At 57.8% G+C, this 17061-nt stretch overlaps 1 protein-coding gene across 2 annotated transcripts in view; it reads left to right on the top strand.

The window, feature by feature from the left end:
- Nucleotides 1-16815, top strand: part of PDE2A (phosphodiesterase 2A) — a 63948-nt gene extending 47133 nt beyond the window's left edge. For both annotated transcript variants that reach the window (XM_034995617.1, XM_034995618.1), the window contains 25 exons: nt 2224-2283; nt 2901-3054; nt 3254-3306; nt 3500-3574; nt 3680-3721; nt 4277-4345; nt 4578-4708; nt 7400-7511; nt 7950-7989; nt 8129-8192; nt 8620-8692; nt 8821-8998; nt 9248-9360; nt 10017-10094; nt 10939-11061; nt 11552-11622; nt 11904-12026; nt 12376-12463; nt 12719-12766; nt 13805-13879; nt 14011-14110; nt 14363-14475; nt 14859-14897; nt 15032-15138; nt 15416-16815. In XM_034995617.1, coding sequence (XP_034851508.1) covers nt 2224-2283; nt 2901-3054; nt 3254-3306; nt 3500-3574; nt 3680-3721; nt 4277-4345; nt 4578-4708; nt 7400-7511; nt 7950-7989; nt 8129-8192; nt 8620-8692; nt 8821-8998; nt 9248-9360; nt 10017-10094; nt 10939-11061; nt 11552-11622; nt 11904-12026; nt 12376-12463; nt 12719-12766; nt 13805-13879; nt 14011-14110; nt 14363-14475; nt 14859-14897; nt 15032-15138; nt 15416-15626 — 2340 coding nt within the window. In that variant the 3' untranslated portion in view covers nt 15627-16815. The remainder of the gene's footprint in view (nt 1-2223; nt 2284-2900; nt 3055-3253; nt 3307-3499; nt 3575-3679; nt 3722-4276; nt 4346-4577; nt 4709-7399; nt 7512-7949; nt 7990-8128; nt 8193-8619; nt 8693-8820; nt 8999-9247; nt 9361-10016; nt 10095-10938; nt 11062-11551; nt 11623-11903; nt 12027-12375; nt 12464-12718; nt 12767-13804; nt 13880-14010; nt 14111-14362; nt 14476-14858; nt 14898-15031; nt 15139-15415) is intronic.
- The last annotated feature ends 246 nt before the right edge of the window (nt 16816-17061 follow it).

The raw sequence follows: 17061 nt of genomic DNA, 5'->3' as shown, positions 1-17061 counted from the left end.
TGAGGTATTCATGCAATTAGCCATGTTGAACTTGGTGAGGGTGAGGGGTATGAGGGCTGTGCTGGGCTTTCAACCCTCTCTGCAGCCCCAGTGCCCACTACTGAACTACTGAGTGTTCCCACTGGGCCCCAGACACACTCCCGGATTAGCAAGAGTAGGTGTGTGTTCCTGTGGATGAGCAAAAAGCCATGTGTGAGTGCTGGTGATTGTATGTTTGCATATGGGGGGCAGGAGTGTGTGCATGGCTCTTGGATATGTATCCTGTGTACAAGTATGAATGTGCACACATGGATGGTGTATATGCTGTGAGTGTGGGTGTGTGAACGTCTTTGAGTCTGGAGCTATACTCTGTGTGCTCACACGCCTGAGTAACTCCATGGGAAAGTGAGTGTATGGGCGGGTGCTGAGGGTTTTCAGGAGAGTGTATGTGGGCTTGTGCACAAGCTGGCTGGGGATGGGCTGAGACAGCCCAGGAGCTCGCGCTGGGGTGGGATGGGGCCCAGTGGGTACAGGAGGACTTCCCTGTCTCCAGCCTTCTGAAGCTCTCAGTCAGTCTCCCAGCTCTCTGTTGGCACCAGGCTGTATTGCCAACCCAGGAACTGGTTGTCCCCACAGCCCTAGAGGGGTCCCAATCTTCCCTTCTCCTGAGAGATGGGTCCAGGTGGAAGGAACAAGAAGGATAACCTCCCCCATCTACTAACAGTAAAATACCAACATGTTTATGTAAGCCATACACAAATGAACCATGCCCCCAGCCTCTTTCAACTCCCTGTCCTGTGGGAGTCCTAGATGGGGGCACTTCGTCCAGAGCTTAACCTTCAACACCATCTTTGGTCCATAGATGCTAAAGTCTGCCATGGATCCCCAGTACAATGAAGCTAAAGTCCAATTCATTCACCTTGCACTCAAGGTCCTTCCCCCTGTGGCACCGTGGATCCTACCCCTGCCCTGGTCCTCCTAACCCCATGCCACCTCCTAGCCAGCCCTACCAGGACAACCCTGCCTGCAGCATCCCCTCTCTTCAGGCTCCTCCTGTCCTCCCCATACTTCAGTGCCACTTCTTAAAGCCTCCCCAATGCCCTCCCTCGGAGCCCCCACAACCCTTAGGTTCCCACCCACCCAGTCTGTCCTCTCCTACTTCCTCAGGTATGAGGTTCTGCACCCCACCAATTGCATCCCCCACTCCATCCCAGGCAGGGGACCTAGAGCAGAGGCGGGCGGGGGCTGCTGCATGGGAAGGAAGGATGAAGGAGGGACCCCAGTGCAGGCACTGTGGGGAGCCCTGCAGGTGGTGAGCAGCTCTGAGTAGGCACAGGAAGCTGGTGACGCAGGTGGGGAGCCTGGCTGACAGGGCCTGCAGTGGGATCCCAGACTGCCACCCCCCACCCTCTCTCTCTCATTTTTCTTACCAAGCGCCCAAGCAGGGGTAGGGGAAGAGCCTTCACAAAGTATAGAAGATGGGCTAAGGGTATTCCTTGTGATTGACACAGGGACATTGGAGAGGGACAGGATGATGGAGGTTGGGGGGTGGGAGGGCTGAAAGTAGATCCAGAGAGGAGAAGGTATGGGGCAGACAAGGGTTGGGAGTGGTTGGTGCTGTCCCAGACTCTGCCACTTTCTGCTGTGTGACCATGAGCAAGGCAATGCAACCTTTCCGGGCCTTGAACCATGCTCTGGGTGGAAGCTTGCCTTCTGGGCTGGTGAGAATCACATACATGTAAGGCAAGCACTTTATCACTCCATTCATTCATTCACCCATCCTTTCTCCCAAGTTCTTTAGGCACAGCAGATGCATCATAAATGTTGAACCTTTTCCCTTACTGCAGACTCAGGGGCAGCTCAAACCCCAACTCTGAAATGATGGAGCTGGAGGCTGAGGCTAATACCACTGATTCCATAATCAGGGCCTAAGGGCTCCATGGGCTGGGAGATGGAAAGGGGTCCAAGGTCACCCCCCTTCCCTCACTAGACACCTTGATTGTGCTGTTGGTGGGACAGTGTCTGAAAAGGCAGAGATCAGAAAACTTCTATTTCTTTGGATTAGCCCTAGAAGGCTTCCTGGAGGAAGGGATTTTCCCTGGAGCCGTCTCCTTGGTCAGGATAGGCTTATCATTGAGGCCCGCAGACTGGAGTGTGTATGTGTCGGTGGGGACAGGTGTGTGCTGGGCATGGGGCAGGAGGCTAGGGGACGTCACAGCTGGTCCCCCTCTCATACTCCTTCAGGTGCACTGTGGCCAGCTGAGTGACAGTGAAGAGTGGAGCCTGCAGGCGGTGGAGAAGCATGTGAGTGGGGGTAGGGCCGTGGTAAGATGGGGGCTGAAGACCCTCTTCACAACAGGTGGGAAGATGATCTGGCCAGGGAGCTGGACAGACCTGGGTTCCAGTCCACCATCTTTGGGCTATGTGACCTTGAGCAAGTCACTTAACATCTCTGAGCCTCAGTTTCCCATCTGAAAAGGAGGATAAGGATAGCACTGACCTGCGTATGGTACAGTGAGATCAGGCAAGTCAAATACCTTGTCAATACTTAGGAAGGACTATGTACTTAATGATATTGAGGCTCTTTCCTGAGATTTTATGATTTTGTGACTTTAACAAGGACTTACAACTCCCCTGAGTGCTAGAGACACAAAGAAATCTGATCCTGCCCTATCTAGTAAGAGCCTGGGGGCTAGCGGGGGAGACAAACCGTGCCCTTAGTTGTTCAAGGACCGAAGGACGCTCCTGGGGCAGTGGGAGCCCACAGGCCCGTGTAGCGCTAAGGGCTGAATTGTTTGGGACGGGGGTGGGGCGAGGGGCACCGCAGGACGAGGGAATGGTTTGAGAAAGGCGAGAGTCCCGAGGCGGCGAGCGCCGTACAGGTGGGACGAGTGACTCGCTGACCGCTCGGCTTGCCCCAGACCCTCGTGGCCCTGCGGAGGGTGCAGGCCCTGCAGCAGCGCGGGCCCGGCGCGGCCTCCGAAGCGGTCCAGAACCCCCCCGCGGGGGCGGCGGGAGACCAGAAGGGCGGCGTCGCGTACACCGACCAGGACCGGAAGATCCTGCAGCTGTGCGGTGAGGACCCCGCCGGGCCGGGGCCCCGGGGCCGGGACAGGATCTAACCTGGAAGGGAAGGGCCTAAGGGGTGGGGCGCACCCAGGATTGGGGGAGCCGGGTGGCAAATGGAAGGGAGGTCTATGGGCCGGGCCGGCAGGTGGAGCACCCTTGGGGAAGTCTATGAGCCTTCTGTCTGACGCGCGCCTCGCCACTGCAGGGGAACTCTACGACCTGGACGCCTCTTCCCTGCAGCTCAAGGTCCTCCAATACGTGAGTGCCCGTGCCTCTCCCCGAGGTGTTCCTCCAGGGCCCTAGGGCCCCGTGAGCCCCCCTTCTCATTCAGATTCCGGCGCCCCGCCCCCCTCCCCTCCTTAACCTGAGGAGCCTCGGAGAGGCGAGAGGGTGGGGAGTGGGGGTGGCCCCAGACCCGCGGTCAGCCCATCTCTTTGTCCCCGCCTCTCAGCTGCAGCAGGAGACCCAGGCATCTCGCTGCTGCCTCCTGCTGGTGTCCGAGGACAATCTCCAGCTTTCCTGTAAGGTGAGAGCCCAGGTGCACTGCGGGGCGGAGCGGGGGCGGGGGCCCCAGGTCTCCGAGGGGACCGGCCCTGCCCATCCTTTAACCGCCCCGCCACTCTGCCCTCAGGTCATTGGAGATAAAGTGCTGGAGGAGGAAACCAGCTTTCCGGTGAGTCCTCCATCCATCCTTGCTGTTGGAGTGTGTAGGAGCAGTTAGGGCCAGCTAGGTGCTCCAGGGATCTGCCCAGAGAGACTGGGGTCTCTGCTAGAATCTCTTGGAATCTGATGGAATTATCTGGATCTTGGAATCTATTTAGAAATGTTGTGAGAGATCACAGCCTCTCATGAACAGGATCCATTAGGAGAAATTTCTTACAATCTCTAGAAAGGCTTACTTGGGATCAGTTCACTTCTGTTGCAATATTTCTGGATCTGGCTCTCTTAGAATCTGTTGAGATCAATGAGAATCTTTGGAGTTTGCTTTTCTCTCTTCTAATTAGTGAAGACCCTAATGTCATCCAAAGGAGATTCTGGTCAAGAGCAGACCTTCCCTCCACCCCACCTTCCACCCCTGCCCATCCCCCGCTCCAGTGTTGACTTTATCCACCGTTTGGACTTGCTAAAGAAGTTGCTGAAACCTCCAGACTCGGGAGGGAGGTTGAGTCTGAGGTCCCCGGACCTTGGAGAAAGCTAAGCCCTGACTCAGCCTCTCCTCGCTCCCCAGTTGACGACAGGACGCCTGGGCCACGTGGTGGAAGATAAGAAGTCTATTCAGCTGAAAGATCTCACCTCTGTAAGCCATGGCCTGGCTGGACAAGGCACAGTGACAGAGTTTCTGGGAGAAGGCAGCCTGGGAATGGGGGAGACAAGCCCCAGGGACTTTCTCCCAAGCCACCCCGCTGTGTGTAGTGTTTCCCATCCCACAGGAGCCCCTCAGAGCCACCTATTGCAGAGTGTGGTGGAGGGCTGGGCGACAGAAGCCCGCTCCCTCCCTCCACCCCACCTGACACACCTCGCCTTTGCAGGAGGATGTGCAACAGCTGCAGAGCATGTTGGGCTGTGAGCTGCAGGCCATGCTCTGCGTCCCTGTCATCAGCCGGGCCACTGACCAGGTGGTGGCCTTGGCCTGCGCCTTCAACAAGCTCGGAGGAGGCTTGTGAGTCTTGGTGGGGTGATGTGGATCAGGAGGTGGAGCTGAGAGGCTGGGCAGGGCTCTTCCGGGGTGCCAGTGAGGGAAGGGCACCAGGCAGAGGATACTGTCCTGGCAGCGGTGGGCCAAATGGTTTGTTGATGCAAGAAACTAGGGGATTATGAAGGTGCTAGACCCTTGCAGCTGCTGCTGACTGAGACACAGGTCATTGGTGACTCTCCATCACCCTCTTTGGCTTATTTAAAGTCATGTTGAGGTCCAAGTGAGTTGCGCTTCTCTTTGCCCACTTCCTCCAGTTTGGATTATCCACTCTTAGAGTACTGGCCTTTTCCCTACTTGCCATCACCCTCTTTTGGCACTTCTGCTGGGAACTGCCTGACGGAGGGGTGGTGAGCCCTGGGATGGATGAACTCTCTGGGACCCACAGGGCATCACTGCCACTGTGGACAGGGGCTAAAGGGAAGAGGTTGGGGGGCTGGGCTAAGCTGAGGAACTTTAGAGACACTGACAGGGTAGCTATAGGAATCATAGGAAACAGAGGGGTGGGCAAGGCAGAGTCAGGTAAAGAGGCTTAGGAAGCAATTCTCAAGAAATGAGGTCGGGTTTGGGGTCTAAAAGTGATATCGTAGATAGATTTCGCGTCCTACTCCAACTCACTACTTGGCAGGAGCGGCCTGCCACAGTGGGTTGGGTATGGAGATCAGTTGAGTGAACACTAGAGGACTGGCCCGGGGGCAGGCTCAGTCTGTGAATACTGCACTTGGTCCTGCTGCTCTAGCGGTGTGCCTGAGTCGTGCAGGGAGGCGGGAACAGGCAGGTGAGGGGGCAGTCCTGACTCCGGGATGCAGAGATGCTGACAAAATGCTGGGCCCCTGGGGCTCAAGCAAGCAGACTAGGCTTGAGGGCCTGGAGGTCCTGCAGAAAGTGGAGACTGGGGATGTTGGGACGATAGAGGTGTCAGAAGCCCGGGCACAGTGTCTGCAGGGGTGAGGCAGAGATCTGGGAGTCGTAGGCCTGAGTAGCAGGACCTGCCAGCACAGAGCTCTGTAGGCAGGTGGCTAGGCTTGGGGAAATGAAGATGGGTGTGAAGCAGAACCTGCTGAGGCAGAGAGGATGTGGGATCTGGGTCATCTGTGCTTGGCATCCTAGTGGTGGGAGCATTTGCACCATTCAGTAAGCACACGTTGGCCCCTACTGTGTCCAGCCCTGCACTGGTCAGGTGGCCTCGGAAAGAACCCTTGGGAGGGGAGTGCAGAGGGAGGGGGTTCAGCAGGGGCTGTGACCTCTGGCTGCTGGCCGGGGGACTGGGCTCTGAGATGGCCCTAGACCTGGAGGAGAGGTGGCATCAGAAGGGAAATGAAATGGGGCTTGGTGACAGCTTTGTAGCCATCTCTGGGTCCCACATATTTCAGGGAGTGAGTGCTGAATGAGTGCATGCGCCAAGGTGGGGTTCAGTTCAGAGCAGTGACGGCAGACAAGCTGCCTGGAGCCCAGAGAACAAGGACCCCAGGGTCCCTTGACCTGGGAGTGTGAGGGGGCTGGTGACCAGGGCAGATGTAGAGTTAAAACATTTAGCAAACACCCCCCATCTATCTCTCTGGCACCAGCTCTGCACTGGGTGACACAGTCATGGTCCCTGCCTTCAAGACTTGAAGTTTATTTTCAGGGCCAAGAGGGAGGAGGGTGGGAAAGGTATTCTAGGCAGAGTGAACAGTGTGGGGAAAAGTGTGAAGGTGTGAAAGAGCCTGAGGTTTTCTCAGAATGATGAGGATCTCTGGCTTAGTATGAGAGACACCCATAGATGAGGGGACAGAGGTGAGTGGGACCAGACTGAGAGGCCTCACATGCCATGCTAGGGAAGCTGAGGAGATGGACACAGGGTGGTGGGGATAGGGATCTAGACCCAAAGCATCGGGCAGCCAGCATGAGAGGGGGATACTCTGGCAGGGGAGCACTGAGACCAGCCATAAAATGGGGAGAAGCCTAGGCATGGAAATCTGGGGACCAAGAGAAGGTCAAGATCTCAGAGGTGTACTCCTCCCCCTCACTCCCAAGACCCCCACTTGGAGAGGCTAACCCACGTCCCTAGCACAGATCCTGCCCCAGCTTGGTCCATCCAGCCCCACAAAACTCCCTGGTGACAAGTCATTCAGTGGCCAGATTGAACGACCTCAGCAAAACTGGGGGCTATCTTGTCAGATGAGATGGGGCTCTATGAGTAAGATGGCTCCTCCTCACAACCACGTTACGATTTACGACAGCACCAAATCCGGGCCTGCAGAGTTGGAAGAGCAGGCCAGTGGCAGGAGCTGGGCAAGACAGGGTAGTACCACTGCCCCTCCCTGAGGCTGGTGGCCCCTGGGGAAGAGCAGGACAATACCTGGCTCTGGCCCAGGCAAGTCTCTAGTCTGAGGGAGGAGACCCAGGCTCAGTCTGGATAAATCTGAAGTCAGTGGAAGGGGACATAACTCTGGCTTCAAGAAACAATAGTTCGAGGAGGAAAACACATTTTGGTCCCAGGGGGATTAGAGCCTTCCCCTCAGAAAGCCCCCAGTCTGCGAGCAGCCCCGGCAGAGGGGAGTGCTGGTTAGCTGATGCGTCTCTGAGTGGACTTCCCAGGGAAATGGAAACAAGCAGAAACAGGAAGGCAAGTGTGCTGTCCACTGCCTCTCCGGTGACCCCTGCCCCCTGCCCCAGGTTCACGGACCAGGATGAGCGCGTGATCCAGCACTGCTTCCACTACACGAGCACGGTGCTCACCAGCACCCTGGCCTTCCAGAAGGAGCAAAAGCTCAAGTGTGAGTGCCAGGTGAGTCACCTACTCTGAGCCTCTCTTGGAGACGGAGTCACCCGGCTCTCAGCCCCAGAGCGTCACCCACAAGGGAAAAGGCCCTGCCTTTCTGGACTGATGGCCGGAAGTCAGCTACCTAGTGCCCTGGAGGCTCCTGAAAGCGGAGGTCCGCGGTTCCTCTGGCCAGCACCGCGGTCAGCAGGCACTGTGTGCGATCGTCCTCTAGTGTTCACCTCGGGTACTACAGCAACGTCCGGGCCGCGGGAGCCCGAGGTGAAGGAGCATCTGGGGCTCAGGATTACTGGGCTCCTTCACTGGGGCTATACTTCCCACTCCTTCACTTGGTAGCCAAATGACATAATTAGTCCCTGCCAGTCCCCAGTTGGAGGCAGAGGGCTGGAGAGGGTGACGCCTCTGCAACACCAACCTCTATGATCTTCATTCTCCCCATTCCAGGCTCTTCTCCAAGTGGCAAAGAACCTCTTCACTCACCTGGGTGAGTGAACTGTCCTCCTCCGTGTCAGGCTGTGGGGTGGGAGAGGCGGCGGGCGTCTTGCGGAGGAGAGGAGAGAGGGCTTGGGCTGGGCACTCTAGCCTGGTCTCACCACTGCCCTCCACGCTTCTCCCACCCACAGATGATGTCTCTGTCTTGCTCCAGGAGATCATCACAGAGGCCAGAAACCTCAGCAATGCTGAGATGTAAGCGAATCTACCTCAGGGTGGCACGAGAGAGGCCCCAGTCCTCAGTCCTCGTCCCCTTTTTCCTTTTCCCTCTATTTCTCCCTCCACTGCCTTCTTGAGGGACCCTGTCATGTTTTGTGTGATCCTTTATTTCATGCCTGTGTCCCTCACTAGTAACGTCAAATGACAGCAGAGGCAGGCTCGCTTTGCTGTCCGTGGGTCCCCAGTGGGTCCTAACACAGTGCCTGGCACACAGTAGGTGCTACAAGGGGGGAAAAATCACTGGAATGAATTAATGTCTGGAGTCAGCCAGCCCTCCGGAGCGTCTCATAACGGAGCACTCCTTCCAGCCTTCAGAAATCTGGGCTTTGCCCTAAGTCGTGAGAAGTGGGGGTGGTCGGAGAGGAGTGTCAGGGCCCTGTGGACCAAGGCTGTCTCCCCACAGCTGCTCCGTGTTCCTGCTGGATCAGAATGAGCTGGTGGCCAAGGTGTTCGACGGGGGTGTGGTGGATGACGAGGTGAGGCCCGGACGCGCGGAGGGCGTGTGTGGCCGTAGTCCTGGGGGCCGGGGAGCAGGCGGGACAGTCGATGGTCCGCTCTGTGGCCGGCCGCTGACTTCCTCCCTACTCCATCACCGCCCCGGCAGAGCTACGAGATCCGCATCCCGGCTGACCAGGGCATTGCGGGCCACGTGGCAACCACCGGCCAGATCCTGAACATCCCGGACGCGTACGCGCACCCGCTTTTCTACCGCGGCGTGGACGACAGCACCGGCTTCCGCACGCGCAACATCCTCTGCTTTCCCATCAAGAACGAGAACCAGGGTGCGAGCTCCGGGCAGCTCCGGGAAGGGGGGCGGGGCGGGCCGGGCCGGGGGCGGGGCCTGAGCAGGATGGGGCGGAGCCGAGCGGAGGGTCGGCGACTCCGTCCCCCCGTCCCCCCCAGCCCTAGCGTCCGGGAGCAGAAAGGCCGCCGGGATGACCCTGGCCGGGACGTCCCTTGAGGACACCCTGGGCGGGCAGACGCCGCCGGACACATCCACCGGCCGGTCCTAGCCCCTCTCCGGTCCCCAGAGGTCATCGGTGTGGCCGAGCTGGTGAACAAGATTAACGGACCATGGTTCAGCAAGTTCGACGAGGACTTGGCGACAGCCTTCTCCATCTACTGTGGCATCAGCATAGCCCATGTGAGTGGGGACAGGGTTGGGGCCGGCGCAGGACTCTCTGTTCTCCTCTCCACATTGACTCTGTCCAGATGGGTCCATGACTCAGAGCTCTGTTCCTGCTGCCGTACCTACTGGTCACCTCTGGCTTCAGTTTCCCATCTGAAAATTGGGGATACTATTTCTATCTTGTCCCATTAGCCTCCTAGGATCAGGGAAAATGCCAGTTGTCATTATTGCCCACCCTCTTCCCAAAGGAACCTCAACCCAAGCCCCTGGTTAGCTTCTTTTTGGGAAACGTTGGGTCTCATTGTCCAGAATTGGCAGCTCTGACTCGCGGAATCCAACCTTTAGGTTCCTGAGGCTCTCCCACTCCCTTGCTTCTCTTTCCCTGCTATGGGACTCAGGCTCCATGACTAAAGACTGGGGCAGGCTCAGGAGGGGATTCAAAGTGCCAGATCAAATGCCAAGAGGATCTGGGGAGGAGGAGGAGCAAGGGGAGGGAGGTCTGGGTGAAAATTGGAGGAGGCTCCCTAGTCTGGGCTGGAGCTTGAAGGCTTGGACTAGGGCCAGCATGGGACAGGAAGGGAGGTTCTATCTAACCCCTTTATCCCCTTCCTGGGCATTCTGGGATTTCATAGACATCTTGCTTGAGCCCCATCTTTCCCTCTCTCCCCTAGTCCCTCCTATACAAGAAAGTGAATGAGGCCCAGTATCGCAGCCACCTAGCCAATGAGATGATGATGTACCACATGAAGGTGAGGCCTGCACGGAGCTTCTGTCCTCCTTCTCAGGATCCCAGGGTCCCCCGCAGCCCACCTGTTGCTTCTCTGCCTCCCAATTCCTCGGGGGCCCAGCACCAGCCTGGGTTTTCTGATTGCCCTCTCTTGAAGATAAGAAGATAGACCCAGAGCGATGCCTGGCCTCCTGTCTCCTGCTCTCCTTCAAGGCAGCCTCTCCCAAGCAGTTTCTGGTTCAGCCCCAAGGCTGGCAGCAGGACCCAGCCCAGGGAACAACTTGGTTCAGCCGGGTGTTCTCCACATCCGGGGAGAACTCCCATCTTGAGAATTACTGAAGGCTAGGAAGCTCACTGAGGGCCCTTCCCCCAGCTCCCCTAGGTACAGTGGTCCTACAGTCCTCCGCAGTCTGCTGATACTCTGTCTCATTCCCAGACTCTGGTTCAGAAAAATGGTCCCGGGCTTTAGTTCTGAGTGCGTGGTGGTCATTTTCCTCTCACCTGTGTCCAAATCAAAGGGTCCTAGACTTGTGGGTAGAGTCAAAGCTGTGGCCGGAAGGATTGAGGTTAGACTCTGGGAGGTCCCCCCCCGAAAGAAGGAACCCTCAAGTTAGTGTCTGTGAAAGGCTGACGTTGTTGGGGGGGGCTCATGAAGGGGTGTTCTCTGTCTTTGCTAAGGATAGACTGTTACAGATGGGGGTTCTCACAGGCAAGGAGGCACAGTAGGTGGGCTGGACAGCAGTGATCTGTGCCCAGTGAGGGTGCATTCTGGGTGGGGGTACCCCCTCCCACGGTGGGATTTTGGGGGTGAGGACACTGGATAGAGGTGGAGGCCAGCTTCTAACACCCTGGTTGGTTCTCTCTAGGTCTCTGATGATGAATACACCAAACTCCTCTATGACGGAATCCAGCCTGTGGCCGCCATTGACTCCAACTTTGCCAATTTCACCTACACCCCTCGCTCTCTGCCCGAGGATGACACTTCCATGGTGAGCTGGCCCTCCTGCAAGAGGCAGAGGGTGTGCAGCCAGAGGTTTAAGTTAGATGTGGATAGGAACTTCCTGGCAAGACAGTCATCACCAAAGGCTAGAGAGCCTCCCTCAGGGATGGAGTGGGTGTGTGGTCTGCCAGCATGGGCCCCATGGCCTGCCCAGGGCTCAGGGCTGGACTGGATGATCGCCAAGGGCTGCTCCAGAGCCAACAGTGTCCAGGGCGTGTGGCCTCAGGGTTGGCACCTCCTCCCTGGGTTTCTAAGATTTCGTGTGAGCTAGGTTCCAAGAGTCCTTAGATCCCGTTTCTGAAAGTTCATGGCACTGAGAATGCTTGGCTCTATCATTTCATGGTTCTCTAAGTTTTTGGTTTTGTTTTTTATGGTTCTCTGGTTTAGACCTAAAGTTCTAAGATTCCCAAATTTTGGAGGCCTCAAGGGCCAAGGCAGAACTGACAGTCCCTCTGATCCCTCCCTTCTGCTCTCTCCAGGCCATTCTGAGCATGCTGCAGGACATGAATTTCATCAACAACTACAAAATTGACTGCCCAACTCTGGCCCGGTGCGCACCCCAGCCCTCCCCTCCACGTGCAGGCAGCCCTGGGCTTTGCCTCCCTGTGTCCTCTGTTCTCACATCCATTGCCCCAGCGCTCTGGACAGGGGTCTCTGTGGATGACTGGGAATGGCCCGATCTGTGGGAGTGGGGCAGATCCCTGAGTGAGAGGCAATTCCCAGACTCTGGGACCACGAGTAAAGGAAAGGAACGGGGCAAGGCAGAGCCTGAAGGGCTTCCTGGAGGAGGAGAGCCTGAGGCCCCTCTACTGCCCTTTCTCCTCCCCTCAGGTTCTGCTTGATGGTGAAGAAGGGCTACCGAGATCCCCCCTACCACAACTGGATGCATGCCTTTTCTGTCTCCCACTTCTGCTACCTGCTCTACAAGAATCTGGAGCTCTCCAACTACCTCGAGTGAGTGGCTGCACTGGCCGCCCAGTCTGGCAGCTGCTAGAGTCCCCTTCTTTGGGATAGGGAGGCACCTCCAGTGTGGCAGGCCCTCGACATGCATCACCTCCTGGGACCCTCTTAACAGTCTCGTGAGGAAGGTTGCATAGCCCCATTTTCTGGGTGGGACTTGCTCACAGTCACATACCCCTGGAGCAGTGAGCCTGTCGAACTCCAAACCAGGGCTGCTTCCCAAGAAAGGGACCCAGGTGTCCTGAGCTCCTGTCGGGTGGCTCCTGGACATCTCATGCAGCCATTCTTCCTCTGGATGTGTGGGAGGGGGCTGATCTCCCTCTCCCATCTGCCTCACAACCAGGGACATCGAGATCTTCGCCTTGTTTATTTCCTGCATGTGTCATGACCTGGACCACAGAGGCACAAACAACTCCTTCCAGGTGGCCTCGGTGAGACTCTGCCCTCCTCATAGTGGGCACCCTCCTGGGGGCATCTGGGAGTCTCACCCCTCCAGCCTGAGGAGAGGTGGGAGCTGGTGAGACCAGGAGCTGGTTTAGAGCTGGGAGGAGGCTCGCCGAGGCTTTGCATGGGCTCTAAGATGGGAGAGTGGTGAGGGGCAGGGAGGACAGGGCAATGCCTAGCCTAATATGGCAGGCACTTACATCTGATGGGAGGAGTGATGGAGATTTCCCCGGCTTTTCCAGAAATCGGTGCTGGCTGCGCTCTACAGCTCCGAAGGCTCTGTCATGGAGGTACCGCCATTCCACCCAATAGCCCTGTACCCACCATTCTCTTAAGGCTGGTGACTTACATAGTTACTGTGACCCAGCTCCTCCCTTTCCCAAGCCCTGCTCTCCAGACAGGCCCTGAGGGCTGTAGCCAGCCCCCCAGGACATGTCTGGCTCCTTTTGCTGGATGGGCTTGGAGGGGTGCCGGTGTGGATGGGGGTGTGAGTCAGCCTGCAGGTTTTGCCCGAGCCCAGGTCTGCACAGGGAGGACTTGTATTTAGCATGTTTCTCTTTGCGTATCTGGGAATGCCCTGTGCAACCCCCACCCCACCAGGCCTAGGATTGCTCTGCCCATCACTCCCAATTTTGCCTTAGGTTGTTTGGATTGGGTCTGTCCATATCCAGATCGAAGCTCCCTGGGGCAGGGACAAAATCTGAGACATCTCTGAATTCCCTGCGCTTGGCACAGGGCTTGGCACAGAGTAGAAGCCAAACCTGCAAGGTCACCTTGCCCCACGCTGCCCCCCATAACACCCCACTGGAGACTGCCCCTGTTTGCATGCCCCCGGGAGATGAGGGGCTCACTCCCTCCCAGGAGGCTGCCTGGCAGCCCTGCTTCTGCCCTCTGTGCCCTAGGCTAAGCCTGCTCCTCCTCCTAGTGACAGCCCATCAGCATCTGGAGACAGGGGCCTTGCCCTCACCTCATCACTGCCTTTCTTTGTCAGCAAACAAATGTTTGCTGCATGAATTCGTGTCTAGGACTCCGAGGGATCATTTCAGAATGATTCCAGTTTGAGAGGCTCTCAGAGCTTGCCTGGTTGTGTCCCTCCCTGTGACGGCTGAGGGATCTGAGGCTCAGGGCCTGCAAGGACTTGCCCAGGGTCACACAGAGAGCCAAAACAGAGCCCAGAAAGGGAACCAGGTCCCCAGACTCCCTGTGTCTGCCTGCTCTGCTCACCTTGGGGGGCTGGGGCTGTACCAGGTCTGCTCCCTCTCTTGGGGTCAGCAGTGAGCAACATCCCCCACCCCCGCGAGGCCTCCATCTTTCCTCTCCCCCGACAGAGACACCACTTCGCTCAGGCCATCGCCATCCTCAACACCCACGGTTGCAACATCTTCGACCACTTCTCCCGGAAGGTGACGGGGCCAGGGGTGGGGGTGAAGGAGTGGGAGCCCAGAGCTGGCCTGAGGCAGGAGAAGGAGCCGAGGGAGTGGGTGGGAGTGTCTGGCAGGAGGTCTTGACATTCCCCCCCACCCCCCCGGCCCAGGACTATCAGCGTATGCTGGACCTGATGCGGGATATCATCTTGGCCACCGACCTGGCCCATCACCTCCGCATCTTCAAAGACCTCCAGAAGATGGCTGAAGGTGCCTGCTTTTAACCCGGCCTCAGGGTTGGGAAAGGATCACCAAGAGGGTGATGTGCCTAGAGAGCAGCCCCAGGTGTTTAGACCCACCCCCTCCAGCATGGAGCCATCAGACCCAGGCAGATCCAGCACCAGCCCTCTGGCTCCCATTCAGGGTGCTGGATTTCCTGGACCACGCACGTAGGGTGGGCCCTGGGGGCCTTGCCCTCAGAGAGAGGGGACTGGGTCCTTGACCCCACCCTCTCCCCAACAGTGGGTTATGACCGAACCAACAAGCAGCACCATAGCCTCCTCCTCTGCCTCCTTATGACCTCCTGTGACCTCTCTGACCAGACCAAGGGCTGGAAGACTACCAGGAAGATCGCAGTAAGTGCTGCCCCTCCCTGAGGAGGTGCAGGCTTCACAGCCGGCCCAGTTCTGTGCGGCTCCTGCCGCCCAAACACCCTCTCTGGGCCGAGCTCAGCCTGGCTCAGTTCTGGGGAGACAGAAACCTAGACCACGTCAGGGCGACAGATGGGGAGATTCAGAGCGGGGCATGGACTCACCAGGTGTCACACAGCATGTCAGTGGCTGGCGGAAGGGGGGCCGGAACCCAGCCACTCCTTCCCATCTGGGGCCATCCCCCGGCCAAACTGGGCCTGAGGTGGGGCTGAGGGATGCCTCAGTTTGCCATCTTGGGAATGAGCTGTAGAGGAGCTCGGGCGGACGGATCCCACGCACAGAGTATGACCAGAGTGTTGGCCTTTCAGGAGCTGATCTACAAAGAGTTCTTCTCCCAGGGAGACTTGGTACGTGGGGAGAGACCTCGGCCGTCCAGGTTGCGGGGAGGGTCCCTGGCCTGGGGCTGGGAAGGGCTGGGTTAGTTTCATCCTGGTGCCTGATGGAGGGAGAAGGGGCCAGGCCTGACAACTTGCGCCTGCAGGAGAAGGCCATGGGCAACAGGCCGATGGAGATGATGGACCGGGAGAAGGCCTATATCCCCGAGCTGCAGATCAGCTTTATGGAGCACATCGCAATGCCCATCTACAAGTGAGAGAGCTCAGGGAGCCTGCTGGGGGGATGGGGCTGGCTGCGGCAGACACAGGTGCTGGGCTGGCCTGCCCAGCTCCCGCTGACCCACCCCGCGGCCTCTGGGTCCAGCCGTCTCCCTCTGTCCCATAAATGGGGTCTTCACTTCATGCTCTCCTTGAGTGTCCAGTCCTATGCCTCACACTCGGGTGCAAGTTCTACTTGCAGTGTAGCCCAAATCTCCCTTGCTACTCACAGTCTGACTTCTGATCCTATTCCTGCACCCTTGCACCCCCAGGCTGCTGCAGGACCTGTTCCCCAAGGCAGCAGAGCTGTACGAACGCGTGGCCTCTAACCGTGAGCACTGGACCAAGGTGTCTCACAAGTTCACCATCCGCGGCCTCCCGAGCAACAACTCGCTGGACTTCCTGGACGAGGAGTACGAGATGCCTGAGCTGGATGGCACTGGGGCCCCCGTCAATGGCTGTTGCAGCCTTGATGCTGAATGAGCCCCTCCCCGGGACCCTTCCCTGCCCAGGCCTCCTCCTCACAGCCCTCCACTGGACCACAGGTCCTAGGTTCTAATCCAGGACTTACCGTGCCACCCTGGGCAAGCACTGACCTTCCCGGGCCTCAGCTTTCTTGTCTGTATAATGGAAGCAAGACTTCCAGCCTCACCAAGACTTTGTCATTTGTCCTCCGAGAGCACAGGGGTGACTGAGGAGCAGTGGGCCCTGCTCTGCGCCCCTGACCACATCTTGGCAAGTCCTCCGCAGCCACTCTTTCTTCTGAGGCAGCCTGGATGGTTTCTCCTGGGCCACGTTCCTGCTCCACCAAATCTGGCCCTCTTCCCTCTTCCAGGGTCCTCCTGCAAGGAGGAGGTGGGACGTCTCAGTGAGCAGAGAGTGGCTCTTAGAAACAGTCATTAGCTCTGCTGGATGACCAGAAATAGCCATGAGGCCGAAGGTGCCCCTTAGGATCGCCACTATACTTATGGTGGGCATTGGAACCTGGGAAGCTGCCCGGGCCCCACACAAAAGCTGCCAGAGGGCCGGCTCAGTGCTCTGAGCAGAGGGGGCTCAGGAAGAAAGCAGGTTGGGAATGGTGGGCAGAAGGATCCCGGGGCTGGAAGACAGGCTCCAGTTGAGTCAATAATGCTTCCTCCTGGCTGTGTGACCCTGGGCAAGTGACTCCCCCTATTTGGGTGAGACAGGAGAGTGAGACTATCCATTTTCTAAGACCCCTTTTAGATCAAAGTCCCATTGGCTCTGTGGAGTCCCAGGAGAAGCTGTGGAATGTCCCTGCCACCCTAGGGCAGAGAGCCGACCCTGAGTCCTTCAGGGGCCCCCTGAGTGTCCCCCGCTCTTAGCCCAAGTCCCTTCCCCATCCCTGCAGCCAGAGAGGGCTGCCTCAGCCCTAGCAGGGCTCCTATCTTCTTCAAGGCCATATCTACCCGTGCCCTGGGGCTTGGAAGACCCCCATAGGGCCGGGCCTCTTGGGTCAGCCCGGCTGCTGGCTTCTCCCTCCTCTGTGTTATTCTGTATGTGTTGTGGGGTGGGGGGAGGGGGGCCACCTGCCTTACCTATTCTGAGTTGCCTTTAGAGAGATGCGTTTTTCTAGGACTCTGTGCAACTGTTGTATATGGTCCCGTGGGCTGACCGCTTTGTACATGAGAATAAATCTATTTCTTTCTACCAACCCTCTCCCATGGGGCTATTTCCAGATATTGTGCACGGAGATGGGGGAAACAGAATTGGGGCCAGAAAATGCTCTTTAGAACTCCTTGGCTACCGGAGCCCCCACCCCTTGTGCCTAGCTCCTCTTCTAGGAGAGTCATAGACCTGTCAGGGTACCCCTGGACCAGTCCTCTACCAGACTGTAGGGTCTTAGAGGTGGATGGCGGATGAGGAGGCCTGGGCATGGAGCAGTGAGAGGACATGTTGG

This window comes from Mirounga leonina, unplaced genomic scaffold, assembly GCF_011800145.1.
Source record: "Mirounga leonina isolate KUSES-001 unplaced genomic scaffold, KU_Mleo_1.0 Mir_92, whole genome shotgun sequence".
Lineage (NCBI taxonomy): Eukaryota > Metazoa > Chordata > Mammalia > Carnivora > Phocidae > Mirounga > Mirounga leonina.
The sequence above is the reverse complement of the archived record's forward strand: the minus strand, read 5'-3'. Positions and strand labels throughout refer to the sequence as shown.